The 28,000-nt window shown below is 54.8% G+C and overlaps 2 protein-coding genes across 4 annotated transcripts in view; both read left to right on the plus strand.

Moving 5' to 3' along the window:
* The first annotated feature begins 1,124 nt into the window (after positions 1–1,124).
* Positions 1,125–22,562, plus strand: GGT7 (gamma-glutamyltransferase 7). The gene is made up of 15 exons (XM_068419643.1): positions 1,125–1,311; positions 4,420–4,646; positions 5,762–5,913; positions 6,899–7,013; positions 7,545–7,612; positions 8,117–8,190; positions 8,646–8,839; positions 11,092–11,179; positions 11,913–12,040; positions 14,041–14,129; positions 14,921–15,073; positions 15,609–15,726; positions 16,447–16,584; positions 17,995–18,094; positions 19,636–22,562. The coding sequence occupies exons 1-15, from the start codon at positions 1,125–1,127 to the stop codon at positions 19,797–19,799; spliced, it is 1,995 nt and encodes a 664-aa protein (XP_068275744.1). The 3' UTR covers positions 19,800–22,562.
* A 5,040-nt stretch (positions 22,563–27,602) lies between these two features.
* NCOA6 (nuclear receptor coactivator 6) overlaps positions 27,603–28,000 on the plus strand; it is a 46,004-nt gene continuing 45,606 nt past the window's right edge. For all 3 annotated transcript variants that reach the window (XM_068419614.1, XM_068419618.1, XM_068419617.1), the window contains exon 1: positions 27,603–27,664. The gene's annotated coding sequence lies outside the window, so the exon portion shown is untranslated. The remainder of the gene's footprint in view (positions 27,665–28,000) is intronic.

The raw sequence follows: 28,000 nt of genomic DNA on the forward strand, positions 1-28,000 counted from the left end.
TCTGCCTGTGACAAGCAATCGTGGCAGAGCCACTGCTGCGTTGCAGAGTGCCCAGATCTGGTCCAGAGCAGGACTTCAAGCACTGCTGTAAAATGTGCAGAGTGGAAGATTGCAGAGCTGGAGAGTTGCTTACCTGCCCCTTTGCTTTATTTCTCGCTTGCCTGCAGTCCCACCAGCTGAGTTTCTTGGTCTTTGCAGTTCTCCACAGTTCTAGTGGCTGGAAGCTGAGGCAGTTGAGGGGGATCCTCTGTTGAGGAGGATCATGACCGTGCAGAACAGACACTGGCCTCTGGATCTCCTCAAGGCTCCTGGTAAATAAGTTAGTGATGGCAGTTGCTCGGCTGCAAGCTTTTAATCTCTTAAGGTTTCTGTTTTCAGGGGTGCCTTAATGGCTAGAAGCAGGTATCCCCAGTGCTGGTCACCAAAAGAACTAAAGCTATGGTGTCTGCCCCCAAAGAAATGAGATTAATTTTAAGAAGCTCAAGGGGATGTGGCAGCCTGTAGAATGGAGCTGAGCATCTTACAATGATGGGCACTGTAAAAACAAGGATTTTCTGCAGAGACTTGAGAGATTGACACAGCGATGGTCTAGCAAAGAGCAAGAAGTTGAGCGCTGGGAGTACAGAAGAGCAGCAGCTGACAGGAGTAGGGACTGCAGTGGGGGGCACAGGGGCTTGGGCAGCACTCTGTCCTCAGCAGTTTTGGTATTGGCACAGTGAGGATGCTTGGTCTGCGCTCTCTTCTCCTTGAAGGGCAGGAGACTAAGCCCATGGCTGGTAGGGGTCTGTGCTACCATGGAGCAGCGACTCAGGGAGAAGAAGGCCCAGCCCCTCTCCTCCACCCCGAGCCACGCTGCGCCTGACTCCCTCGGCCCCCCAGGCTCCGCACACGGCGGCACCCCTCCAGTGCCCGCAGCCGGGTCGGGGCCGGCCGGGCAGCGCGGAGCGAGCCCAGGCCCCGCCGCCGGGCTGCCTTTGGCCTCCCGCCTGCGCAGGCCCCGCCGGGCCCGCGGCCTCGCCCCGCAGCGCCCCCCCGCCCGCTCCCCATCAGGGCCCCGCCGCGGGGAGGAGCCGCCAGGCCGCCCCGGCCCGGCCCGGCCCCTTCCGGCAGCGGGAGCGGCGGCGATGGCGGTGCCGGCGGCGGCGGAGGCGGGGGGCGGCCGGCAGCGGGCCCTGGCCGCCGGCTCGCCCGTGGACTACATGAGCATCACGAGCTTCCCGCGGCTGCCCGAGGAGGAGGCGGGCGGCGCGGCCGAGGGCGGCCTCCGCGCCCGGAAGGAGGAGGACGCGTTCCTGGGCGAGCAGGACACGGGTGAGGGGCGGCGGCCGAGCCCGCCCGCGGCCCCGCGTGCCCCCGGCCCCAGCCGGCCCCCCGCGGCCCCACTCCCCCCGCGGCCCCCAGGGGGCCGGGCCCGGGCCTCCCCCAAACCGCCCCCCGGCGCTGCTCGGCCGGGCCCGGGGGTCCCTCTCCGCGGCCCCGTGCGGGAGGCGGGGCCCGGCCGGGCCCCCACTCCCCCGCGTTCCCCGGCCCCTCGTGTGCCTGCGGGACTTGCCGGGGGCCGCGGGCACAGAATAGCCCGAGGTGCCGGGGTTCGGCGCGGGGCCCACGATCCCTCCCGCCAGACGCGTGCCGTAATAAAGCCGGGTGGTCCTTCCATCCTTGAGAAAACCCTTTGCCTGTTTTTACCCGATTCCTTCCTTCTTGATAGTTCAGAGAAACGTTTTTTTCTCCTCCGTGTCGTGTTTCTCCAAGCAACGTCGTCCTTCACCCCCGGGGCTGCTTCACAGCCCGCGGGCAGGTCTCCCCTGTCCACCCCAAGCCCCCGAGGCCCACGTTTGAGCAGCCCCCAGGTGCCCCTTGCCTGCCCCGTCCTGCCGTGCCCGCCGGGTGAAGCTCCTGTTGCCCGTTCTCGCCCCGTGCCATCCCGCGCTGTTGCGTGCAGGTTTGCGGGAACAGCTCTCCCGAAAGCACGAGGCCTCCATCTCGTTTGACGCGGAGCACGAGCAGTTTGGTGCGGTTTCGGCTGTGCCAGCGCCCTGCCAGGCGCAGGGTCTGGGTCGCGCTGAGGCGGCTGGAGGGGCTGCCGCTCTCCTGCCCCGTGGGATCTCGCGCTCGGCCAACGCTGCGTGCGTGCTGCCAAAGCCGGCTGTGCTGCTCCGTGCCACGTTACCTGCCGAGCGGCAGGGAGGGACCCCAGGCCGCTGGTTTGTACCACCCAGAGGATCTCATTAAAAGGAGGACGCCCCAGTTGTGCTGTCAGTGCTGGGGTCTGACCCCCAAGGGACTGAGTGGTCCCACATTGCAGCACTGCCAGAGCCCATGAGCAGCTCCAGCCTCTGCTGCACCCTCCGCAGCGGCTCCAGAGCTAAGGTGGCCCGGGCTCCCCAAAGTGCTGGTCCCCACATGAGGCCAGGTCTCCTTCACGGCCTCCACAGAAGCCAGGAAGGGTTTGGTGGCTTCTCTTTCAAGTGTGGACATTGGTGGTGGGACGGGCACCTGTGCGTTGGCCTTGCAGGCTCCTCCTTGCCCTCTGTGCTCCCATCTGACCCTTTCCAGCTGCTCCCGTCCCCAAACCACAGCCCTGCTGTCCCCGTGCAGCACCAGTGGTAGCAGACACTAAGTGACTTGCCCAAGGCCACGTGGGAAGTCTGTGGCAGAGAACAAAACGACTTCTGCGTGGGTGGGAGAGGCCACTCTGGAGGGCCGTGGCCTGTCCTCTCCCATGGTTGCTCCCTGGATGTTTGTGTCCCCTCATGCTGGACTGGCTTGTCACCAGCGCTACAGGAGCAGAGCGGGGGTGGCCTGGAGGGCTCGGGCAGAAGAGCCCAGTGCACTCCTCACTGTTTCCTACTGGTGGGGCTGGTGCCCCGCTGCGGGGGTGCCAGGGGCTGTCTGTGACATCCCTCCCCAGTGGCATCCCCTGCCAGGCCGGTCGTGGCCCCCAGCCCATCATCCCCCCTAGCCAGGTCTCCCGCTCTGCCCGCACGCTGCGGGCCCAGCTCACTCAGACCAGACGTGCTGGTGAGGGGCTCTGTGCGTGCTTGGAGGCGCAGGCTGGGAAAGCTGAGCCTGTCCTACTCGCGCTCCTAAATTACTGCAGCGTGAATGAGATTGAATTCACCCTGAGGGGATTCCCTGGCTGTGGGGTGGGGCTGGGGTTTACTCCTGGTTGCAGCATCACTGAAATTAAAACTAACTGCGACCTGGCCACAGGAGAGCAGCACCCAGGAGGGCGTTTTATTGTCGTGGCAAGGACAGGGCTGGCAGTCCCCAGGGAGATGCTGCTGCCAGAGCAGATGGAGGGGCATGGCGGGGTGATGGGGGATGTGGGGTTTCCTGCTCGCTCCCTTGTCGCTTACCCCAAACCCGGGGATCGTCCCCTGAGTGGAGGGACAAGCTTCTCACCTTGTCTTTTCCACTCGGTGCTCCTCTTCTTCCCACCACAGATGTGCAGGGCACTGCAGCCCCCACTGGCTCTCGGCAGCCCCCGAAAAGATCCATCCAGGAGCCCTGGCTGGTGCCCTGAGCCACTTGGTCCCGTTTGGTGCCCGGCAGGGATGGGCACGTCCCCACGGCTGCACCAGCAGCTCCGTGTGCCCAGCAGGCGCTCAGCCGGCGGCCTCCCCGCCGCACAGGCAGCAGCTGGCGCAGGCAGAGGTTCAAGGCATCCTCCAGACCCAAAGAGACTTTTCCATCCTGCGGATCATCGTTTGCTGTCTGGCGGGTGCCCAGCCAAACCCTGCCCCATCGGATTTGCCATCGGGGCTGGGCGTTCGGCGAGCGGCTTGATTTCACAGGGGCCCTCGTCAGCCGGAGGAAGCCAGGAATTAAAGCAGAGCCTTTCTCCTGCCCGACGCCCCGAGGCCTCGCCTCTCCGTTCGCAGGTTTGCCCCTCTCTGCCCGCCCTTTGCCACGCTTCCGCAGAGGTATTTCCTGCGCCCAGGCCACACGTTCTGCTTCGCCTCTCTCTTGCTCAGGTGCTTTAGCGCTAACATAGCTCCAAACAAAGCCGCTGGATTGTTTTTTAATATCTTAATTTCCTCTTCTTCAGTCCTGCTGCCTTTCAGAGACCTGTTTGCAAGTCAGTGCTCTGTTAAGAACTCATCCAAACGGAGCGGTAACTGGGCCTGTCACTGAAGACTGATGAATGGACTTGAAATGGAGCAAAATTCAGGGTTTTTTGCCCCTCTTAATCTCAAGGGAAGTCAGTTTGGAATAACGAGAGCTAAAGGAAGGGATCAGTAAAATGACCTAAAGCAGCATCTGAGCCAGAAAGGTTCTTGAGAGCTGGGATCAATAGGGAAGGTAATAGGCGTGCTGGAAGGGGCACGGTGTCACGTTAGCGCTGGGTAAACACTGCAATAAGAGCCCCGCGTTGCTCAATAACTAACGCTTGTTTTCTCCCCGCTGCCCACAAAGACCCAGATTCCTTCCTGAAGTCTGCACGTCTCCAGCGCCTGCCCTCGTCCTCGTCGGAGATGGGCAGCCAGGACGTGTCCCCTCTCCAGGAGACCAGCAAGGACCCTTTCTCTGGAGACTGCAGCTGCCGCCAGGACGGGCTGACTGTCATCATCACCGCCTGCCTGACCTTCGCCATGGGAGTCACGGTGGCCCTCATCATGCAGATCTACTTTGGGGACCCGCAGGTAAGACGAAACAGGGGCTTTGCAATTGGGTTTGTCCACTTTTTTTCGGGCTCCCAAAACAGAAGCTCCCTAACTTTCCTCTTTGCCAGCAGTTTAGTGGGGTAAGTGCTGGTGAGCCCCGGCTGGTGTCAGTGAGACCCTGGGTGCGGAGTCTCTCTCTGTGATTCCACCCCAAATTGTCTCAAAAGCTTTTTCCTGCGGCTGGGGGCTGTGCTCAGAGGGGCGAGCTGGGCTCTCAGAGGGGCGAGCTGGGCTCTCAGAGGGGGGAGCTGGGCTCTCAGAGGGGGGAGCTGGGCTCTCAGCGCCTGCCCCACAGCCGGGGTGCGGGCGGCTCTGCCTGGCAGGTTTGGGGGTGCTGCTAGGGGGAAGTGGGCAGCCCTGCTGCTGTGACTCCAGCTGTGGTTTGAGCCAGATGTGAATGCTTTCCGAAAGCAATCCTTCGTTAAGCAGTAGGTATCTTTCGTACCTCTCCACTTGGAGAGAGTTTTATGGATCTGTATGCCCAGGCTTACCTCCAGGGGGATCCATCCAGGACCCAGCAGGGCAACAGCTGCAAACAGAGCTGGACCTCCTGCTGATCTGTCTGGCCCTTCCCAAGGCCACCCTGGCTCGTGCTGAGATGCTGCAATTTGTACCACAGGGTTAAAATGAACCTTCTGAAACTTCCCCTGACTGCGTTCGCGCCGGTGCTGGCGCGAGGGAAGGATGAGAGCAAGCTGTGGTGCTGGGGCGGGTGCTGCACCCTTGGCAGCTGTATTCCCGTCTCCAGGGACCGCGCTGCTGCAGCACAGTGACAGCACACTGTCACCCGTTGCTCTTGAGGATTAGTCCAACCCTGCTCTGGGGTTTTGGAGGACAGGGTGGGACGTGGCCCACCAGCTTAGCATGTCTGCTGTTGAATGATGGCCACGGCTACGTGCAGAGTGGGCACAGCTGCCCTGCTGCAGGGACATGCCAAGGGACACATTACTCCCACCCGCGTTTGGAGGCACCTGAAAATGCAGATCAGCCACAGCCTCGGTGCTGCCTCGGGCTTCAGGTCCCACAGCGCTGGGTGAAGACCAGGGCGGCCCCAGCTCCCCTCGCTGAGCACAGCCGCTCTCCTCTCCCCGCAGATCTTCCACCGCGGCGCCGTGGTCACGGACGCTGCCCGCTGCACGGCCCTCGGCATAGAGGTGCTCAACAAGCAGGGCTCCTCGGTGGACGCGGCCATCACCTCGGCCCTCTGCGTGGGAATTGTCAACCCCCACACGTCGGGGATCGGCGGGTAAGTGTTGGTCGCTCACCCCTTGTCTGCAACTGTCCTCCAGCGGGTGGGTTCCCCGCCAGCTGAGACGTGCCCTCATGGTAGCCCAAGTCCCAGTGCGTGGTACCGGGTCTCTGACATCAGGTGGTGGTTGTGTCCACGTCTGCACAGGGACGGAGACCCTCCGTTGTGCACCAAGCCGACAGTGAGGGACAGAGACCCCCAGGGAGGGAAAAGCTGCCTCTGCCATAGTGGCTGCCAGAAAAGTCCAAGCCTCAGGCTCGAGAGGATTGAAAAAGTGACCACAGGCTGCCGAGCCCCTCTGCGAGCGTGCCAGGAGCTCACAACACCCTGGGCTCAGTCCCAGCGCTTTCAGAGGCTGAGTGCTTCCCTCTGTGAGCTCTGCTCCTGCTGCAGCAGGAGGCTGAGGTCCGGGCCCGGCTCCGGGCAGCAGCCCAGGGAGGCACGGTGGCGAGGGGTGGCCTCCTCCCAGCCCTCGTCCCAGGGTGGCACCCACGTGGGCCCGGTGCTCTCGGCTCTGCAGGAGGTCTCGGGAGTGTTGCATAAAACACCGCCACCCGATAGCTTCTCCAGGCTGCACCACAGATTGCTGTTGTAAGCAAAACCCCTGTTTTGTTGCAAAACTGCTCGGATTAGAAAGAAAATCCCAGCTAGTCCCAGCCCAGCAGTGGAACAGAGCCAGTGGCCCTCTGGCCAGGCTGGCAGGGATTAATCCAGCCTCGCTGCCGGCTCAGCACGGGGGCTGCCTACGTCCCACACCAGCCCGGGCTGGGTCATCCTGAACTGCTCCTGGGGAAGGGCAGCAGCATCCCCCATGCCACTGGCCACCCCGGGTCACTGCCAGGGCTGGTGACCCGCTACGATGGCCCCGTCACAGCAGGGCTGTCCCCAGCCCCAGTGGCACCCAAACGCTTCATTTTGGCTTTATGGCAGCGGCTGTTGCAGGGACAGCCGGTGCCGTGCCGTGACGCCCATCTCGCTGCAGGGGCGGCGTGATGCTGGTCCACGACATCCGGAATAACAGGAGCTGGGTGATCGACTTCCGAGAGGTGGCTCCCCTGGGCATCCCGCCAGAGGCAGACCTGCATGAGGACACCAAGGTGAGGACCAGTGTCCCACGGCTGACCCCTCCAGGGCTGTAGCTGGCTGATGTCTCCAGCTCTCCTCTCCCCACAACTCGGGCCGAGCGGGGAGATGCCCGGGAAAGTGACAGGAGGCCTCTCCCACCATGGGAGATCCCCGGCCCTACAGATACAGGGAGTCCAGGGAAAATACTTCTTTGGCAGTCCCAAAATGCCTGGAGCCGGCAGGGCTTGGGGAGTAAAGCAGCATGTCCCTCCAGCAGTGGGGAGTCGGGTCCCAGGAAGGAGCACAATCCTGTGTCATTCTGCTGAGTTATTTCTCCTGACCAAACTGGGCTGAGACCAGGACTGAATTTGCCTCTTTCCTTCCAAAAACTTTTATTCCCTAATTTAGTGTGTTGCTGCAGACCTCTTCCCCTCTCCTAAAGACCGTGCAGACACTTCCCACCTGAACATGACTTGCATCTCCTTGACTTGCAGTTGGGGACCATGCCCCATGTCCTCACGGGAAGGAGACTACTCCTCCTTTTTGTCCTTCCTATTTTCCAGCCAGGTCTGCTCGTGGGGGTGCCAGGCATGATACAAGGAATGCACCAGGCGCACCAGCTACATGGGAGGTAAGACATGAGGCGGGCATGGGCAGGCTGTCCTCATGGTGCCCAGGCTGTGCCCTGGGGTCCGCACAGGGGAGCTGGGAGCACATGGCCCCTCGCCGTGCAGGTGCAGAACATTGTCATGCATGTCTGTGCATTTTCATTCTCTCTTTAGCTGGACCCGAAGAAGTGTGGCTGTCCTTGATGCTCTGTTGGGACAGAGAGGGAGGGACCTGGATGTCTTGCTCAGGGGTGGGGTCTGGCTTGAGATTTTGCTCCAGAGATGCCCCTTCCCCTGTCCTTGCACTGACATTCCTCTCTGGTGCACCTCGTGGAGCACTGAGATGATCCTCCTAAAGAAAAACAACCCACTGAAAGCTCAGCGCTCCTTTTGGCCACCTCTGGCCCCACAGCCTCGTCTTTCAGGAGCCCCCGACCGCAGAGTCGAGCCCTGCGCTTGCTCCCCACCACCCTGCCCTGCTGCACCCCTCCAAGGCACGTTTCTCCTTGTCCTTCCTCCTTTGGCAGGCTCCCGTGGTCCAAGCTGCTGGGCCTCGCAGCCGGTGTCGCTCAGGAGGGGTTTAATGTCACACACGATTTGGGTGAGTACCTGATGGGGAGCCAAGGGAGGCTGCTCAGCAGGGGCACACTGGCCACTGTGCTTGGCTGCAATGCAGATGGTTATTGATGGGACATTGGGGCTCCCTGGGCCTGGGGATGGATGGTGTTGGGAGCTGGGCAAGGCGTGAGCCGCGGTCTGCAAGGGGAGAGCGTGGTGGCAGCAAAATGGGAGCCCTTCCCAGGGCTGGTCGGGGACAGGTCAGAGCAGCCCACGCTGGGCAGCCGCCCAGGGCCAGCCAGAGAAGGGCGCTGGGCTTGCTTTGGGTTTCCTTCCCAGCTCTAACGGGTGCACGATCCAGCCTCCCTCTAGTTGTGAAACAGGCCAAGAGGCAGCAGCAAGTCTCCAACATCCCCATCGGGTGCTCGGTGACCCCAGGCCCCCTGCGCGGCCCTGCACCCTGGCTTTTCTGGATGTCCTTCCCCTTCTCACCCGCAGCCAAAGCCGTAAGTGAACTGAAGGACCTGAACTACTCTGACAAATTTCGGGAGATCTTCCTGCCAGATGGGCAGCCCTTGCTGCCTGGCATGTTCGTCAGGCGCCCGGACCTCGCGGCCGCCCTGGAGCTGGTGGGGGCAGAAGGGGTGTCAGCTTTCTACAGTGGAAACTTGACCCAGGAGATAATCTCTGAGGTGAGCCGTGCCTGCCCCTGTCTCTGCCCCAGACCACACAGCACAGCCGGGGCTGGGGGTGCCACCTGCCATGTCACCTGCTTCAGGTGACAACCTGGAGATAAGCCATAGCCAAGCGTCAGCACAATGGTGGGGACAAATGCATGGAGCCTCCTTTTTCTTTCACGTCCCTGTCTGTGCAGTGTTGTGACACACAGGTCACTTCCACAGCCTACGGAAGTGAAACCTCCATGTCCTCTATAACCAGGACAGACTGGCTTTTTGAAGGCAAAAATATCTCAATTTCAAGACCCCCTCTGGGCTGTGTTAGTATTAGTGACAACCCCTTTTTCCCCGTAACGAGAGGTGCCCCACTGTTGAGAAGCAAATTTTTGTTGTTAATGGGACTGTAAGATACAGACTTCAGGAAGACAGTTTAAAAATAAAACTGAGCCTTGTGAGCAGAGGATCAGACAGGCTTGGTCCCACTTAGGGTTGCCCTAGTTTAACTCCTGTTGTTAGAGGTGCTCTGGAAGAAATAGCAGCAACAAACAAAGTTTATTCTGGTAAAAAAAACCCCAACCCTTCTATACCTATGTAGCTGCAGCCAGGGTGGTTGGTGGCACCATTTTTCCCTACCACCGTGGTTCAAGTGATGCACCTTCAGCATGTCGTCAGACATCTGGAATGGGCTCATCAGCCCAAGCCTTAGACATTGTGAGCTCTGTGTTTGGAAAGCTCCTCCTATGGTTCACCTGGACCACAGCAGAGGTGGAGAACGAGGAGCAGAAGTCCAAAGCCTGTGGCGCATCCCCACAGCTAAACCCTGCTTGATCACCCCGTTCCCCTGACCTGAGGGCTGCTGCAGGAAAGCTCAAGCTCTCTGTGGAGGAGCAAGGCCCAGCGTTGCAGAACCAAAGACCCTGGCAAGCTCAAGTGAGCAGTTCCAGCTTTGGTTGCAGAGCAGAGCGAAGTGCTGGCTTCCCACAGGGTTTATTGTTCCAGCAAAGGGAGGGCATCCTTGAGGTGAAATCAAGTAAAGCTCCAAAACACCCTACCCTTTGTTTCCATCCCGCACTGGGAAGGCGCAAAAAAAGTGCTCTCTGGAGAATTTGAGAAGGTGTCAGCAGTGTGTGTCTGACCAGGGCTTCTCCCCTTTCTGTGCCGTCAGGCTCCTCCTGCCCCACTCCCCGCTGCTTCTCCTGGGCTTTCCGCTGGCCGAGCTCCAGGGAGCCAGCTCCTGGCACGGGCACCTGCCTGCTGTTGGGGTCAACCTGGCCTGTTCTCTGGGACTGCCTTGGGAAGGGGGCAGGGATCCCGAGCAGGGGCTGCACCTTCTTTTGCAGCTGCCCCCCACAACGTGCCTTGCATTATCTTTCCTGCTCCAGTGGTTCACCTGTTTCTGCCACAGAAGGTTTCTCGCCCAGTTAGCTGGCTAGTTCAGAACTCAGAGCATGCACGGGTTATTTGTTCTTGCCCATTTTTGGATGGAAATCCAGAGGACTCGTAGCAGCAACTCACCCCAGCAGAACCTCATACCAGGTCGTGTGGCTTCCCCTGAGTTGGCCCGTTAGCACAGTAGCACCTGTGTGCTGCCTTAGAGCATCACCTGCTTCAGGGGATTTTAAGGTCAGCAGAGTGCAGTTGTGGTGGTCCTACCTCATCTCCATCATGACTCAACCACGGAAGACCTGCAGTGGAGGGAATTACCCATCTTTACTGTGTTCAGGAAAATTACTAAGCCCAGTAAATTGTAACTCTGGGAGAGTCTTGCAGAAAGACCAAGGGTACAGCGGACCCACTGTCACCTGAAATAATTAAAAATGGGGTGGGAATTGTATGCTAAAGATTGCTAGTGATGGCGACCTGCTACACCCAGGTTCCTTCTATTCTGGATCCATATATATCTTTTATCCTGGCAGTATTCAAATGCTTTGTAGCCTTTAACATACTCATCTTCACCACCCAGGGGAGAGAAGGCTGCGAGGCAGCGCCAGTCCCCATCCTCATGGGTAGGCAGAACGTCTTTGGAGCACCCATGGGGTGGATGAGCTTTTGGAGGTGAGCTGCAGCGCCTGCCAGTGGTGGAGAATGGTGAGCCAGGCCACCAAGGCCATGCAAGCACAGATGTTCAGGGCATCCTGAGGGACCTGCCAGGAATCTCGATGGTATTTGTTTGACAGTGTGGCGTGTGTTCACCAGGGCCAGCACGAGGAACACAGAAAGCCTTGACCCAGCTTTCTCAGCGTGCGCTGCTTTGCTCTCCTACGCAGGTCCACAACCACGGAGGAGTCTTGGTGGAGGAAGACTTCAGCAATTACAGCGTCATGGTGGAGGATCCCGTCCACACAGTCTATCGAGGTAAATGCCTGACCCATTGCTGAGCAACTCCAGATAAAAGTTTGCTTCACCTGGCAAGACGTGGCCACAAGATTTGAAGTCAAAGCTGTGCTGAGGCACCTGCAGAAAAGCCCTCCAGGGAGGTTGCTGCTCTTGCCTGTGACACCAAAGCGTCGCAGGCAGTTCAGGAGGTTTTCAGCACTTTGAAATGGGCCTGGTTTTCCCTTGATAGTGACCGAGGGTGTTTTGGTAGCGTTAAGAGTGTAAAGATGCAACACGATCACATACTGATGCGATGTTTAGATAGAAGCTGGACCATAGGCCTGTGTCTAAAGACAGTTCCCAAAGTTTTGATCTACAAGGGAGAAAAACTTACTTTATGCAACAAGTTTCTAAAATGTCATTCTTTTCTAGAAATCTCCTCATTTACTCTCCTTATAGCTGTAATGTTGCAAACCCATTTTATCTCCGTTCTTCCATACTGCAGTCCAGAAACCAACCAGCCAACCAACAAGAACAGAATTTCAGATGTAAAAAAAAGCATCCCTGTTTGGGCTTCCTTCGTCTGCCATAAAGAAACAGAAAGATACCACAGGATTTTGGGAAATCCTTTTCAAATCATGTTGCTTTCCATTATTTCCCCTCAAATCTGGGAAGGTTTCCCTGTCCTCAAGGACACTAGCTTATGGGAAGGTAGTATAACTGGACAGTATCTTGCAAAAGCAGCTTCATTCCTCTCTTCTTCCCTTCACAGGTCACCTTGTTTTCAGTCCCCCACCTCCACATGCAGGTCCTGCACTGATCACAGCACTGAACATCCTCGAGGGCTTTAACATCACAAGTCAAGTATCCAGGGGGAATATCTTGCACTGGATGGCAGAGGTAAGAGAAGGTTCGACATTTGGCTGAATTTCTTGTGCTGCTAGAGAATAATTTATTTATTCCTCGTTTGTACAAAAACGTTTGTAGGTAATTCCCAGAGGAGAATGAGCAAACAGACTGCTAGGGTGTAAATCTGAGCTGTGCTGCTGCCTCGGGTAGGGGCAGATGCTGGAGCCTCCCGCGCAGCTGAGCTCTTTCTTGCTTAGGCAGAGCTTCCTCAGAAGAACAAACTGTGGCTTTTGCCCATTCCCTGTGTGCGATCGTCTCTTCAGGATGACCCCACAGCAGCTGAAGGAGATCCCATCTATTTCCTGCACCTCTTATGCTCCAGTGCAGAGCCCTGCTAGGGCACTGCAAGGAGAGTCAGCAATGTGGTGCTGTAAGCAAAAACCTGTACATGGCGATGACAAGGAAAACTGACCCAGCACTCTGTATTTTTTTAAAATCGTTACATTTTAGCCAACCTCATGATCTCAGTGGTCCAGATCATGATTTTTCAAGTATTTAGGGCTGTTGGCCCTACCAAAACATTGCAGCTTCTCAGGAAGTCAAGCAAATGCTCTGTTTCCTGCTCTGTGAGTAGAGTTATGTTCTTAGATGCTTAACAGATCCACAGCTGGGTTTTAGGAGTTGGGAATTTTAAGGAAGGTAACCACATCCTTGAAGCAGACAGGACAGTGGGTGCTTGGAAGTCATTGCCTCTCGTCAAAAATGCAACAACCAGAGGTGTTACACGCTGCTAGGCCTGTGCAGAGGCGGAGAAGGTTGACTCACCTAAGTTATTTTTGAGCTCTCATCAGGAAGCTTTAGATGAATCTGTTTGCTCTGTGTTTGCACCAGGCCAAGAGTTTCACCCATTGGTTATCACATCCCAGCTGAGGAACAGCAACCTCCAGATAAAGGGCAGTCACTTCAGAAGATGTGTAACCCTGATTACTTGGTATCACATGGATGAACACATGGCTGAGATTCAGTGCTAGGTCAGCACCACATAGTCCAACCGTGGGACAGCCATGACCAAGATGTCCTTAACCTCTGCCTGTGGGATGGATGTGGTCTTGTTTCAGTGGAGCCCTTCCCTGGCCACCAAGCTTCTTGTACATCCTCCGTATGGTATGGTGGTCAGGAGACTGTTTCATGGAAATGCCACCTTCTCCAGAAGTTAATCACGTTCTACACTGAACATCAGAAGATAAATGATGACACTTCAGGTGTTGTTGTTGATGTGTGGCACATAGCAAAACAGAAGTCACATCTAGCTATCTACCTGCAGGTTATGGCTACGCACTGTAAAACCAGGGCTGGATAAACTCTGTCTTTTGAAATTGCGTCTTCTTTTCCCATTTTTAACAGACTAGCTTAGGCAGGATTCTGCATGTGTGAGAAACCAGATCCCTTCCTCTTTTTAACCCATCATTCCCTTAAGTGTGCTGGGGCTAACGCTTTCTGCTCAAACACTTTGGATGACTTACACCTAGGAACATGAGTAGCAGCTGGTGAGCAGGATAGCTCACTTCTGCTCAGCAGTGATGCCGTGCCAGTGGAGCTGCCGTCCAGAGGCAACGGCGAGCCCAGCACCCACTGTCCACTGGGATTCAGTGTGATCTCTGCTGTTGTGGTGACCACTCAGGAATGGAAATAGTAAGTGGCGTCCTGCTGACCCTGGCTGCCAGCTGGCAATGCAGCTGGACCACGGAGCTAGGCTGAGCCAGCCGGTCAGCTCCTGCCAGGCCTGTTCCACCTCGTACAAACACTGCTGGATACACTTGGCTCCCCTGCACAGTTTGCCATCCCAGACTGATGCCCCTTGGTCCCCATAGCCACGTGTGGCAGCCCTTTGCACTGAGGTGTTCCTAGGACCAGGCTTTTAGACATTTTTCTTTGTAGGCTTTAGCCAACATGCCAGGAGACCAGATATCTCTTCCTGTTTGGAGTATCAAAAGTTGTATTTCCAGGGCCACCTAAATGTGTTTCTTTCTTTCTTTGTGTGTTCAATTTAGACATTAAAAATAGCCCTGAGTCTGGCGAGCAACCTGGGAGACCCATCTGATGATGTGTCCGTCACTCACGCTGCAGAAGGCATGGTGAGGTAGGTCTGAGGCTGACAGGCACAGTGGCAGTTGCAAGGTGTGTGGTTTGGATATCATTCCTGGATTTGCTCTTTTCAGTGCACAGGGAAACCTGAGGTTTTTCTACCTCTGTTTTATCGAGGAAAGGTCAGTCCTCAAGTGTCCTCCTAGGGCTCACTCTTCCACAAGGATCACAGCTGATACCACGGCACTCTCGGGATGGGTCGTGGGATGTTCTCATACAGAGGCTTCCTGGAGCCGGCTTGATCTTGAGGGTTCCTCCCACTTTCTCACCCCTCTAAATATTCCTTCTCAGCAGGTCGGACAAACGGCCATCCACATGGTCATGACCATACGTGCAAGTTTCTGGCTCTCCCTTCCCCACCATGGGGCTCAGTGCCTTTGCAGTACACCCAGACACACAGGAGAGGCCAGGCCTGGGGTTTCAGCCCAGCCTCCCACCTCAGACCCAGGTTTAGCCACGGTTGTTGGCCAGAGCTGGACCTGACTTGCCCTCCTCCTGGAGGACTGGCGTTCAGCCGGGTGATGCCACCCCTTGTCCATTGGGAGTGAGTGAGCTGACCACTGTAGACAGAGCCTGGATGGTCCACGGCGTTGCCTCTCTGTGCGGACTGAGCCATCCTGTCTCCTTGCATCGGGTGAAGTGGAGGAGCTCCCTGTCCTCAGTGCCAGCCCCCTCAGGGACACACCGCCAGTAGCCGTGTAGATGTACTCCCAACGAGAGACCAAGAGATGTTTGGCTTCCTAGGCTTATGGCTTGCTTTCCTCTTTCCCTCCCTCATCGCTGAAGTAAATCAGAAGCTAATTCCCTGCGCCAGCTGATTAATGACTCCCAGTCCTTCTCGTCCGATCTCCCCATGCCTCACTTCTCCGTGGAGAGCGGCCCCGCTGCTAGCCAGGTCCTTGTCATGGGACCCGATGACTTCATTGTTTCAGTTGTAAGGTAAAGGATTTACTTCTTCCCTTCATAGTGTACTCAGAGGGTGGGAGCAGGGAGAAGAAAGCAGGTTCAGCAGGACAGGATGGGACCAGACCTGGAGCAGCTGGGCTGCTCTGTCCCAGTTAGTCCTACAACAGGAGGAATGGGGAAGACCGGGTGGAGATGTGTGAGCTGGTGCTGTTCTGCCCTGTGCAATCCCACAGCCCTCTCACAGTGAAACGTGTCTGGATCGGCCTGAATCTGCTCCCTGGAGAAGAGGCGATGGCCAAATATGAGGACTGGTGGGGGCATGGAGACAGACCCATCACCTAGAGGGGAATCCTTAAACACAGGGAGGGACTGAGCTGCTATCGCCCACACGGTTCCTGCCCCTACGTACATGGAGGCTTTCACCCCTCACATCTAACCAGCCGTAAAGAACTACCAAAGAGTCTCTGTCAAGCCAAGATGGGACAGAAAATTGGAGCCCTGGAAGCCTCACAGTGTGCAATAAGTCTCTGGGAGGATTTTTGTGAGATTTCTTTGTGTTTCTTTTCAGTTCTTTGAATCGTCCCTTTGGCAGTGGAATAATAACACCCTCTGGAGTCCTCCTGAACAGCCAAATGTTGGACTTCTCCTGGCAGAACAAAACAACGAACCACTCCATTCCCAGGCCGGTAATGAATGACATGACAAATTCTTTATTTGAGTGTCTGTACCATTTTTTTCCCATTTCATTCTCATCTCCAGAAGAGGGAGGCTCTTTAATGCCTTGTTAATAACTGAGAGACAACAATCTGTAGAAAGCTCAAATCTTTTCATTACACGAGCCACTGAAACAGAGCAAACAGAAGGCTTCACGTGTGTCAGTTCTCATTGTAATGCAGTTTTATCAAATGATGCTGCACATCTCAGCTACCTATTTTCCCTGCAGTCCAGATGCACTTTAAAGCAACCGTCCTTTCCTGTGGCCTTGAATTAAGGACTCTTTATGAATTGCTGCTCTGCAGATTTAAAAGTAACAGATAGTGGAAGAAAAACCTTCAGGTCTTGGAAGGAAACGATTACAGACCAGTACTGGTGGCTTCCAGTGCAGACTTGTTGTTTCTTTGTGCCATGTGTTGTAAAACCGTCTCACATGGCTGGGCTGGTGCTTTAGAAGTGGGTCAATGGCTCCAGAGACCTTCTCTAAAAGAGCCACAGCGTGAAACAGGACAGATCCTGTTAACATCGGAGAGCATTGTCATAGCAGTGAGGATGTCAGCCTTGTGAAACTGCACGAGTGCAATTGCTGGCTGAAGCATAAAGAGTGAGAAGTTCACCTGTGCAACCTGAACACCAGCAAAGCTTTAGTCAGCTTGTTGGAATTCTTTCGTGTGTCTTTTCTTCAACTGCAGCAAAATCTCATTAAGCCCCGGAAACGGCCCCTGTCTTTCCTGCTGCCCACCATCGTGAGACCATCCGAGGGGATGTGTGGGACATACCTGTGTCTGGGAGCGAACAACGGGGACAAAGCCTTGAGCAGCATTGTTCAGGTCAGTGCGGCGGCTGGGCGCCTGCCCTCGCAGAGCAGCTGGTGAGCTCAGCGCTGAGTAGGGTCCCCTCCTGCAGCACCAGCTTTCCATTCCTAGCATCCCAGGCTGTGCTGGAACTGGTGGCCACAGGATTACCAGTGTAGTCTTTGATGTCACCAGTTCTACACATTTGGTTTTTCAAATCTCTAAGAGCTACCAGTTTACTTCTCTTGCGCCTTTCCTGGTGGCACCGCTTGTAACTGTAGAGGAAAAGCATCTTGGCAAAATCTATAATGGTTTTGTGTTGTTCTGGTACCTGTTGAAAGCTCATCTTAAGGATCATTAGGGAAAAAAAGGAGCATTTTGTATTCAGAGAATTGCAGGACTGGCAGCCCTTTTCCCTATGAATAGCTCCTTTTAGTGCATTCCCAACTGAATTCCTCCCTGCTCAACACTCACTATAAATTGGGCAGCTCCTCCTAATTTATGGTTTGTAATGAGGTTAAGTACTTGTGTATAGCGTGATTGCACGCACAACAGCGATGGATGGCTAAACAGAAAGGCACAACTGAAGCTGGCTCCCATTTTCCTTACCTTTGGGGAGGCATTATTCAGAGCAAAACTAAAGCCAACCATTGCTTCCTGATGCTTTGTTTGGAGAAGTCACGTGCTGAGCTTTTGGCTGTAGCAAACACGTATTTAGAGATTATATCATGTTCCAGACACACAGCTCTCCTCATCTAGCAGGAACTATGGGACAAAAAGCCCATGCAATCCTGAAAAGGTGCTGCTTTTCCACCAACAATGTATGGGCCGTATTTCAAGGGTGTCCTGGTTTCATTGGGATTTGGTTTCAGTTTGTGGCCAGCCATGGTGATCAAGGCCCTCAGCAGTTAAACCCAGGGCAGCTGGCCCTGGCTGGCCACAGGTGTGTTCTGTATCATGACATCGAGCTCACTATAAAAGAGAGGGTTTGCTGGGAAGAGTTGGGGGTTCTTTCTGCTCTACTTGCCTCTCCTTCCTCTTCCTCGTTGTGATTCCTGGAGCAACTTGCCAGTGCTCTGTGGATAAGTATACTTTGGTTTGTGTTGTCATTTATATTGATTTCTTCATTTCATTATATCTGGTTAACTTCAACCTACAAGTCTCCCTCCTTTTCCCAATTTCCTTCCTCATTTGGGGAAGGGACATTGGGTGAGAGGAAAAACTGCTATTGTTCAGCCCTGGGTGCGGGCTAAATGAAGACAAAGGGTCTCTTCGTATGTGTGAAACCCTACATTAGTTCATGCAGTTTGGTAAATGGTTCAAAATCTTCTTTGCCTGCTGCATCTGCAGATGTTGGAGCCACCGATTAGAGGGATGCTCGGGAAGCTGGCTTCTCCTATTCTCATTACTTTTTTTTATTATTGAGGATCTTTTATTCTCTTGCAGGTTTTGGTAAATGTTTTAACATTTAACAAGAATCTGAGTGAAAGTTTGTCACTTGGTCGACTTCACCCACAGCTTCAGTCCAACACCTTGCAGGTTGACAGTGAGTATGGACACTGGGTGTGGTGCAGCCTGCAAATCTCGTGTGTTTAGAAAAGGAGCAGAATTTTCTTGGCATGCTTCTGGGGAAGTGCGACAGCCCAGCACACAGCTCACTGTGTTCTGGGGTCCCCAGTGGGTGCAGAGGGTTTTGGGGGAAGACAAAAAGTGGCAACCTAGCTTCTTCAGAGCTTGGAGCCCTTGCTGAGCCATGCCCTCTCCCTCTTGTCTTGAGAATGCTCCCCGGCCCCTCCAACACCACTTGTCCAAACTCTTTCAGGTGCTCTCCCCAACCCTCCCCCTGTCCCAGCTCACCTCCTGGCAGCAGCCTTGTCCTGTCCTTAAAACCTTTCGGCGATCTGGTATTACGCTGTTGAGGGTATCCAAATAAACAAGGTTGCAACCACAGCTTCACCCAGGCAGGTCCTGAAAGCCGGCAGATCTTCCTACACTTTATTACCAGTGCCATAAGTGATATTCTTTGACTTTCCAGTCCATGTCCCTTAACTCCCCCAGCTGGGGAGAAGACAAGGCTTATGGCAAGGCTTGTAGCTCGACAGTGCTGGAAATGCAGCTGGAAATGCAGTGTGGACACTCTGGAGACTGTACTGCCAGCTCCTGGCCTTGTTATTGCAAGTCTTGGTCTATTTGGTATTTTTCACAAAGCCCCATGCCTTACTAGTGTGAACCATGAGTGAAATTTCATTCTCATTTCACACAAAATAGCCAAAGTTTCAAGGCCTTCCTGTTTGTCGAGTGGGACCCGCAGGCTTGGAAACTAGAATGTAATGAAAACAAATCCAGAACTTCAAAAGGTCCTAATTTGTGGGTTCGGACGTTTGGCATCAACAAGATCTATGCAATATATCTGCAATGTAAATAGCTTAAATAACGATGGGGTTTTTATGTGCCTGCTCGGTTTGTCCAGCTGCATCTCCAGCTTCATGTCCTCAGGCACTTCTATTCATACAGCACTTTCAAAACACCAAATAATAAAAGCAGAAGAGCAAACAACCTAAGGTAGCTGGCTGGAAGATTAAGAAATACGTGAAGGGGAAGTTGGAAGCCTTGTCACAAAGTTTGTCATTTGGCTACTTGTTTTACTGTCATTACTTTTGAGCTGCCTTGCATCTCATTTTGACTAACTCCTAACACTATTACTTGTAACTGAGCTCCAGAGCGGGAGCTGCCTGGTGTTCTGTAAACAGAATAACTACAGTAGGTGCCAGCCATGTACTTTCCCCGTTTTCCAAAGAGAAGGATCTTCCACATCTTTAAATAGTCTCCTGGATCCTCTCATTTCCTCCACCGCCCGGAGCACTGCCCAGCTCTGAGCAGCCTTTGCTGCGGGGAGCCGAGAGACGGCTCCTCGGAGCGGTGAGCGCAGGTCCTCCTCGGCCGCCCGCTCGCCCGAGCTGGGACACCTTCTGAAGGGGCTGCAGGCAGTCTCCTCCACACTGGAGATCCCAGCAGGGTTAGGACAGAGCTTTGTCTCAAAGGCAACAGTGGTTTCAGTTACAAACTCCTCTTTTAAAATCCCTACAGGTGAGTTTCCTGAAGAAGATATTGAATCTCTTGTAGCCGGGGGCCATCAAGTGGATAAAGTCAAAGTGGTCTCCTTAGTTCACGGGGCCAGGAGAACCAACAGTTTCATCATTGGCCTGAAGGACCCCAGGAGCGTGGATGCTGCCGGAGCCACGATATTGTAGCACGTCCCAGATGTCGTGTTTACTGAACGAGGCTTTAGACAACTCATCCCGAGTGATGTGCATGTTCTGAGACAGCCCCTTCCCCACCCCCAGGGCGGGAGCCCTGCACACACACTGCTGAGGAGACCTTCTGCATTCCCCACCCAGGGTGACACCACAGGAGTTAGCAGCACCAACATACGTGCTCTTTTTTTTTTATTTTATTTTTAAATTATTTGAATTGCAAGCAGCCCAATCCTTGTTACAGGAAAGCAGGGAGCACGCTCTTCTTCTGGCAGTCTTGCTAATAATTTCAGTCTTTTCAAAAGCCCAGTTCTAGCCAGCGTCTTAATTTTAGCGAGCAGGAACATTAGCAAAGAAAAAAACAGCTGATGATGACATTGTCATCTTCATCTCCATGTCTTTCCCAAGTTCATTCTTTGCCTCTTGTGTAAGCCAGTAATTAACACAGCCTAATGCAGTGTTTGTAGGTGCCTGTAGCTGGAATATCGGACAGTCCTTTCATACTCTGTATGGGCCAGCTGAGTTCTACCAGCATGCAGCCTCCTGTGTTAGCTCCTTTTCTCACATCACTACATCCCTTGAATTTTGGGAGTAAATATTTTGAATCAAGGCTCCACGCAGACTCACTGGTGGGCTGATTTTGTAACCAGAGCAATGGTTTTCAACTTCTAACAACTTCTGGACCCCCCCCCAATAGTTTTGTTACAGAGGTTCAGCCTCCTCCATGGTGAACTTAAGCTTAGTGGTAATGGGCTTAATTTTCTTCGATACTTTTTGGAGATATCTTAGCAGTACTCCACAGACTTGTAAAAATCCATAGACTTGTAGAAATCCGTGGACTGAAAGGTGCATGGAGAGTGTGTAGGTTCAGGGCTTCCCTTACACTGCCTTACCTCAGTCCGCTCTGAAAGCCTGAATCGGGTGATCCCTACAGAGAGGCCTGGGATTTTCCGCTTACTAAATTCATGCCTGTACTTCAGCTCCGTGTTTTGATACTGGTGGATCTATTGGAAAAGCTGAAGAGAGTGACAGAAAAGGTACAAACCAAACCAAACACTCCTGAGAGAATTTTCTGTTGGCAGCACGTAGTGCAAAACAGGGGAACACTTCTGCATTTCTCGGCTGAAAGAGTGAAGAAATAATACCACATTGGACAGCTGCACCACTTCTTTCAACCCACACTGAACACCTCCTTCTCTTTTTACTAGCGGGTTAGACACCTGGCATGAAAAAATTCTGGAATTTGATCATTTTTTGTGGTTTAAAATTTGATTATTTCCTTCATGGTGCAAATGCATCTATGGCCACTGTACATATTATATATGTATGTCTGCTTATGGTCATCTTGGTCTTTCATTTGATGGTGACACCAGTCACCCCCGCCCTTCTTCCTGAGGGACCCCGTAACACGGGTCCGTTGTAACGCACCTTCTGACACTTGTTGCCGTTTGACATGGAGAGCGTGCAGGTCGTTTTGGGGGGTGGTCGGGGCGCTATGGCAGATAATTGGACTAATTGTTCCTGCCACCTGCCAGCTGAGGATCTCAAAGCATCTTGCGTGAAGCCTTGCACGTCGCGCCGAGGAAGGACAGAGATGCTTTTATTCTCCACTGAAGCGCAGCCACCCACGAGGAGAGCACGGCAGCTGCCTAGCAGATGGGAACGTCGGCAGTATTTTCTGTTTCAAATGCGTCAGTGGCCTCAGCTGAGAGACGGGGGAAGGACAGCGTTGTCTTTGGGAAGTTGTCTTCTGCACCACCAAGCTGCCCATAGGGCAAGGAGAGACTTTCTTCACCATAGGGACATCAAATCTATTTATTTGTTTTTCTGTCATCAGCACTAGAGTTGGTCACTGCCTGAAGTCAGAGCATTTGTTCACGTGTCGGAGCAGACCTCTTCGGGCTCCATGGGAAGGGGAGCGTGCAGTTTTGTGGATTGAATCTCACTGCTGGAAATCTGGGAGTTTCTGGTGGGGTACAGCAGTGATCTGTCCCTGGGCACGGAGGTTTACTGAGCACAGCTGCAAAATAAGTGGTCAAGTCATCGTCGCTTCAGTACTTTGCATGGAATGTCACAAAATACTTTGAAAGATAAAATTCCTCCTTATTAACTGAATTCACCAACTCCCTTCTGATGCTGGAAACTGTGTGTTCATTTGGGAGTTGAAGACTCTGGTCTTGATTCAAAAGGGCCCTTACCCTCCCCCAGGTACAATTTCACAGCAGTTATTCAGAATCTTAAAATAAAGCATGTTCCTCAGTGCTCTGCTGGATCATGGCCTGTGTTGCAAAAAAAGAGAAACTTTAAAGTAACTGGAAGATGGGACTTAGGCCTCTAGGTCATGGCTAAGAGAAGTAAAGATATTTTTAATTATTTCCCATTTTCTCTGTTTAAAAATGGCATTAGTATAGCACAGATGTATTCGATATGGAAACCTTTAATCTGCTAATTGGCCCAGTGTCTCGGATACTTTGAGTCCATCTGTTGTGATGAGGTCTGATTAATTTAATGTGAGGTACCAAGAAATACCTGATGTTTCCTTCCGTACAGGTGAGATAGACACTGTGAAATAAAGGGCCATGTTCTGGAGAGGTGTGTGCAGAGTAACGGCGTGGATTTCAACGTGGCTATTGCAGATGTCTCTCAGCTCTGAAGCAGGATTTGTCCTGAAGCTTTTACATGGAAGTGTCAGTGAGGAGCTGAGAACACAAAATACAAAATATAAAGTGCCCAAGAAAAACAATAAAGAAATTTTTTAAAGGAACAAAATAAAACTAAACAAAATAAATTAAAAAAAAAAAAGATGCCTTTTCCAAATGTGACTGTTATGACCTGGAATGCGATCAGCTTGTCTCTGCCCACGTTTGCGTCACTCCCCTTCAACGTCTACTGGTTTTTAGCCTGGAGAAGAGGAGGCTCAGAGGTGACCTTAGTGCAGTCTACAACTACCTGAAGGGAGGTTGTAGTGAAGTGGGAGTCGGCCTCTTCTCCCAGGCAACCAGCGATAGGACAAGAGGACACAGCCTCAAGCTTCGCCAGGGGAGGGTCAGGTTGGACATTAGGAAGCATTTCTTTTCAGCAAGGGTCATTAGCCATTGGAAGGGGCTGCCCAGGGAGGTGGTGGAGTCACCATCTCTGGAGGTGTTTAAGAAAAGGCTGGACATGGCACTTAGTGCCCTGGTCTAGTTGACAGGGTGGTGTCAGGGCAACGGTTGGACTCGATGATCCCAGAGGGCTCTTCCAACCTCATTGATTCTGTGATTCTGTGATTACACTGGGATAAGCTGGAGCCGGGCTCTGCCGCTAACGGTTAGCTCAGTGGATCAGTGTTTCTCACGAAGGCTCGATGCCGTTCACGAGCACAGTTAATGAGCAGTGCTCCACTAGCGTTAGACACCGCTGTTCCCCCGCGTGCCGCACCGAGCACCGATCGCTGCGGGTGCCTACAGGAGGGACGGGGCAGAAGTCGGCACTGCCGTCCTGCAGCCGGGGGACGAGGATGCTCCGGGGACACGGAGAGGGGCTGGAGCCTGCCTTGCTCCCCCAGATGCTGCCGGGGTTGCTGGCGTGGTTAGAGCCACGCTGGCACGGGCGCAGGAAGGGCCGGGGGTCCCTGCTGCCCCTCGGCACGGCTGTGAGACCAGCCGAAGAGCGGCCCTGGGCACCCCGGTGTTTCTGCCCTCCGGCGAGCGGCTCCGGCAGCTTGAGCATGAGCCCCCTCTATGCCCTGGGGGGGCCGAGGGCTGCCAGGGGCAGGCGAGGGCAGAGAGCAGCCGCTGCCACCATAGCCGGGGCAGCAGGTTCGGGTCCCTGGTCTCCAGGGATGACGGTCAGTGTCCTACAGCTCTGCTGCAGCTCTGCCGGCGTCTCTCTGAGGGGTTCCTCAGCTGGGGCGGTGAGTCCGAAAGCGCCTGTTTGGTATTAGCCAGCTGGCTGCTGCCGGGGGGAGCGGGACCCTCCGGGTGGCTGCTGGGTCCCCCTGACCAGACCATTTCAGAGCCTCCTTCCACCCGCTGCACCACTCAACAGGCTTCCACGGACTGATCCTGGACACTTTCTGGTCAGAGAGAAAGGGGAGCTGGGCCTCGGTAAACACCATGAGGTGAAACCTGCATCTCTTTCATGAACACATCAAAACCACTGAAGATTTTGTAAGGTTTTTGTGAAGAATCAGGTGGAGCAGGAAGAGCTCCTGTAGCACCCAGGTATTTTCATCACAGCGGTTTTGGAAAGATCTTCCCTACTGCAGTGATGGACACCTGCACGCTAGCCAGGGGAAGGAGAGCTCTGACAGGCAGGGCTGGTTTTTGGGGAGCCGGGGCTGGTTTTGGGGGAGGCAGGGCTGGTTTTTGGGGAGGCAGGGCTGGTTTTGGGGGAGGCAGGGCACTACCTGAAAATGAAACACCTCTGTGTGGAGGGCAGAGCAGCCCGTGGAGTGGGAGCACTCGAGCACTGAAACACCCTGTCCAAGCAGGGCCCTCCAGTGGCCACAGTGTTTTTAGGTGCACACTGTCCTCTGCAGTGCTGACCCTGCTACCGGGGAGGAAAATCCCATTCAACAACAGCTACTTGGCAGCCGTGACCCTTCATCCACGAGGACTGTCCCCAGCACGGCCAGGGCTCCCCACCAGCGGCTCCCATCTCACCATCTCCACGGAGCCCAGAAGGAGAGGATGACTTCTGTGTACCCCACCCTATCTATCACGTCTGTAGCCAATTTCCCACCTCTCTCGTTCGTGCCACGCTCTCAGTTTAACAAAATCCCAGATCGAAAGTGGTCGTGGCTGCAACGCAACAGGCCTTCTCCCTTCCTTCTCTCCAAGTGAGCATCGTACCGGTATCAGAGGAGAAATTATTTTGTTCAGGTCATTGTATAGTATCTAATCTGGAAAATCTAAAGCTGCTCCTGAGCCTACCCACTTTTTCTGTATCATATCTTTCCTTTGAAAATACTGCCATATGCAAATGAATGTAAATATACCACAATTTTGAGTGTCGTGATCTCAAATGCATTTCTCTGTTCTGTTTGCGGACAACGAAGCAGCTCAAACGCAGCCGCCTCTGTGTGCTTTATGTAGCCCTCCTTCTTCACAGTGTCCGCTCTGCAGGTGACCTATTCGTAGGTATCATTTGTTTTGCAGTAAAGCTTTGGATTTCAAACCAAAATGAGGGTCTGCAAACGCCCTTCGGGTTCCTGCAGCCGCCGGTCTGAAGCAGGGATGCCTCACAAGGGTCCGCGGTTGTGTCCTGTCACCCTGGTGTCCCTTCAGCTCTACCTTCCCTTTACTTCCTTGCGTTCATGGCAAAGCTATTTTGAGAGAATGGGATTAAATTTAATTGTGCAGAGTTTGTGCCAGTTCTGGTCTTTCCCACCAGGGAGCAGAAGCATAAGGAAAGGCCATCAGAAGCAGCGTGCCACGGCGTGCCAAGGGGATGTAGGAGGCACCGAGCTGCTAACGAAGGAAGGGCTTGTTTGCAAACTCCACGTGTGACGAGGCACAGGGAAGTTACCCGTGTGGGACCTCCCGAGCCCAGATCAGAAGGTCACAGCACTTAGATGGCTCAAGCAGGTCTTAGTGAGATACCTCAATATCGTGCTTCCGGAAAACTCGGGGTTTGAAAAATAGTAGCGGTGGTGTTTGCTATGGTGTATGAGATGTGCCCAGGAGTAATGTCGATAATACACACACAAACAAGCAAACAAAAACACCTGAAGGACAATCTTGCAAGACAAACACAGCAGCATCGGTGAGGAACGGGGGTGTTTTGGAAGCGGCACGCTGATCTAACTGCGCCAGAGCGGGAAACGTGTGAGCCTGCTGGGAGCGTCAGGCTGGAGGAGGAGGAGGAAGTTAAATGCAGCGGGTTCAGAAGTGTTTGCTGAAATAGAGGAAAGCACGAAGACAAGGGGGAAAGAACGGTGATTCTCAGGTACCGATTCTCAGCTCCCTTGTGTTCCCAGCCTGTCTCACGCGAGCAGAGTGAGGCAAACGGGAAACATCCACGCTGACGCAAACAGAAACTCCCTGATAGACAATCACAAGTAATGAGCATTCCTCGTTACGGCCCCTGCGACTGACGCCCCGGCTCCTCTTCCCACTCCTCCGAGGGTCTCTGGGGCTTGGGCAAGGGCTGCACACCGGAGGTGAGGTCCCCTACCCAGAAACTGGAGAAGACGCAAAGAGAAAAAGGCGTGAACAGACCAATCCTTTAGCAAAGAATTGCTCGACGCTTGTCTGCCGGCAGGGAGCTTTAGAGCTGCAAACACGAAGGAAACCAGCGATCCGCTCACAGCTTTCCACACACCAATATTTAATTATTAGGATAAGTCAGACGCTAACCATGATGTTCATTGGTTGGGTTTGGTTTTTTTATCGAATGCATTTATATGTCAATTTGAAAAGATTTTTTTGTGTGTGTGTTGGCAGCTATAGCGACAAATGAGATGTGAAATTATTGTATTTAAAAGGTTTTGCAAAAAAAAAACCCAAAGTTTTCCTCTTTTCACGTCATTTACCCAGCAGTAATCTGCATAAAGGCAGCGTCAGGGGGGCTGCGAGGGCTGACTCCAGCCGGGACCCCACGGGCCTGCACCACCCCTCCCGACACCGGCAGAACCCACTCGGGTCAGTAACATTAATCATATGGATTTTTGTAGGATCAAAGTCTTTATTTTTCCCACAAAGGACTTTTGATTATTCTACTAGCCTGATCCAGTAATTGCCACGTGTTTTCTTCTCTTTACCACCACTAGGTAACAGCTGTTTGCTTAAAGCAATGACCGGCGGGAAGAAAATCAGACATTTCTGCAGTGCCACCGTCTTTTTATATCAATTCACCATTTCTCATAAATAAGGTTTGTAGGGTCAGACTTATTCTCCTAATAAAGGGTTGTAGGAAGAGAGAAACCAGAGGGCTCCGTGCCCCACGAGCTGCTCTGTGGGGATCATCTCTGCCATCGACCCCCCCGTGTGCTGAGGTGCCTTTTTAGGGAGCGAGCGGGCCTGTTCATTAACCAGATAAACAGACTTTTAATTAAAATTCCACATTGCTGGATCTGTACCAGATCACTCTCTGCTTTCTCGCCCATCTCCCCAGCGGTAAGACTAAATAAAATTCGTTTATTTAGCCCACGTCTTCAGATGAAAAGTTCCTCTGAATTAAAACCCTCGGAATTAAAATCTTGGTTTCCTGGTAACGTTCTATAAAGGCCTTAATGACCGTGTTTTGTTAAACTGTATCACGGAAAAACACCTTTTAGTCACCCGCAGAAGCGGTGCCAACCCCTCGGCCCCTCAGCGGCGCCCACCCGCGGCGGTGCGCAGCCCCCTCCCCAGGCGGGGCCCTCCCCGCCGGCCCCCGCCCCCGCCGGGCTCCCACCGCCGCAGGAGGCCGCGGGACCCCCCGAGCCCTCCCCGCGGAGGGGCTCCCCGCTCCCTGCCGGGCCCCCGCTGGTCCCTCGCCCCCGCGGAGGGGCCAAGAGCTCCCCGCAGGGGGCGGCTCCTCCGGGGCGGGGGCGCGGCCCGTCCCGCGGGACCCGGCCCCGCACCGGCACCGCGCGCGGGGGCGCACCTCCCCCCCCCGGCTCCGCGCACTCGGACGCAGGCGCGCGCGGGGCGGGCCGGTCACGTGCCGCGGCGGAGGCAGGCGGCGGCGGAGCGGCCCGGCTCGCGCTGGGTGTCCCGGGCGTCCCCGCGCCGCGCGCCACCCCCCGCCCCGCGCCCGTCCGCCCCCGCGCGCGCGCGCCCCCGCCCGCCGAGGCGGCCCCCGCCCTCCTGCGCGCGCTCGCGGCGCGGGCGCGGCGGAGGCGGCGGCGGCAGCGGCGGCGCCACGGCGGACGCCACCAGCGGCGGCAGCGCCAGGTGAGGGCGGGGCGGGCCCTCGGCGGGGCCTCTCCGCCGCCCGCGGGGACCCGGCGGCGGGCGTGACAGAGGCGGCGGGGCGGAAGCGGCGCGCCGGCGGTGTCAGGGCCGGCGGCGGCCCGGGCCGGGAGCAGGCCGGGCCCGCGGCGCGGTGCGGCGGGCCGCAGGCGGGCGGCGGGAAGGGGCAGCGGGGCCTGGCGGAGCGGAGCGGTGCGTGGGCCCGGCCGGCCGCCGGCGGAGCGCTGGGCCGCGCCGCGCTGCCCAGGCCGCGGGGTGCCGGGGGCTGCCGGGCCCCGCGGGGCTCCGCGCGGGAGCCTGTCAGCGTGCTGCGGGTGG

This window comes from Nyctibius grandis, chromosome 28 (assembly GCF_013368605.1).
Source record: "Nyctibius grandis isolate bNycGra1 chromosome 28, bNycGra1.pri, whole genome shotgun sequence".
Classification (NCBI taxonomy): domain Eukaryota; kingdom Metazoa; phylum Chordata; class Aves; order Nyctibiiformes; family Nyctibiidae; genus Nyctibius; species Nyctibius grandis.

Excerpts from the sequence above, each read along its gene's own strand:
- GGT7 (XM_068419643.1), top strand. The coding sequence starts at position 1,125 with ATGGCGGTGCCGGCGGCGGCGGAGGCGGGGGGCGGCCGGCAGCGGGCC. Across the intron at positions 5,914-6,898 it reads CACACGTCGGGGATCGGCGG|GGGCGGCGTGATGCTGGTCC; the intron begins GTAAGTGTTGGT and ends ATCTCGCTGCAG. Across the intron at positions 15,074-15,608 it reads TTCATTGTTTCAGTTGTAAG|TTCTTTGAATCGTCCCTTTG; the intron begins GTAAAGGATTTA and ends GTTTCTTTTCAG.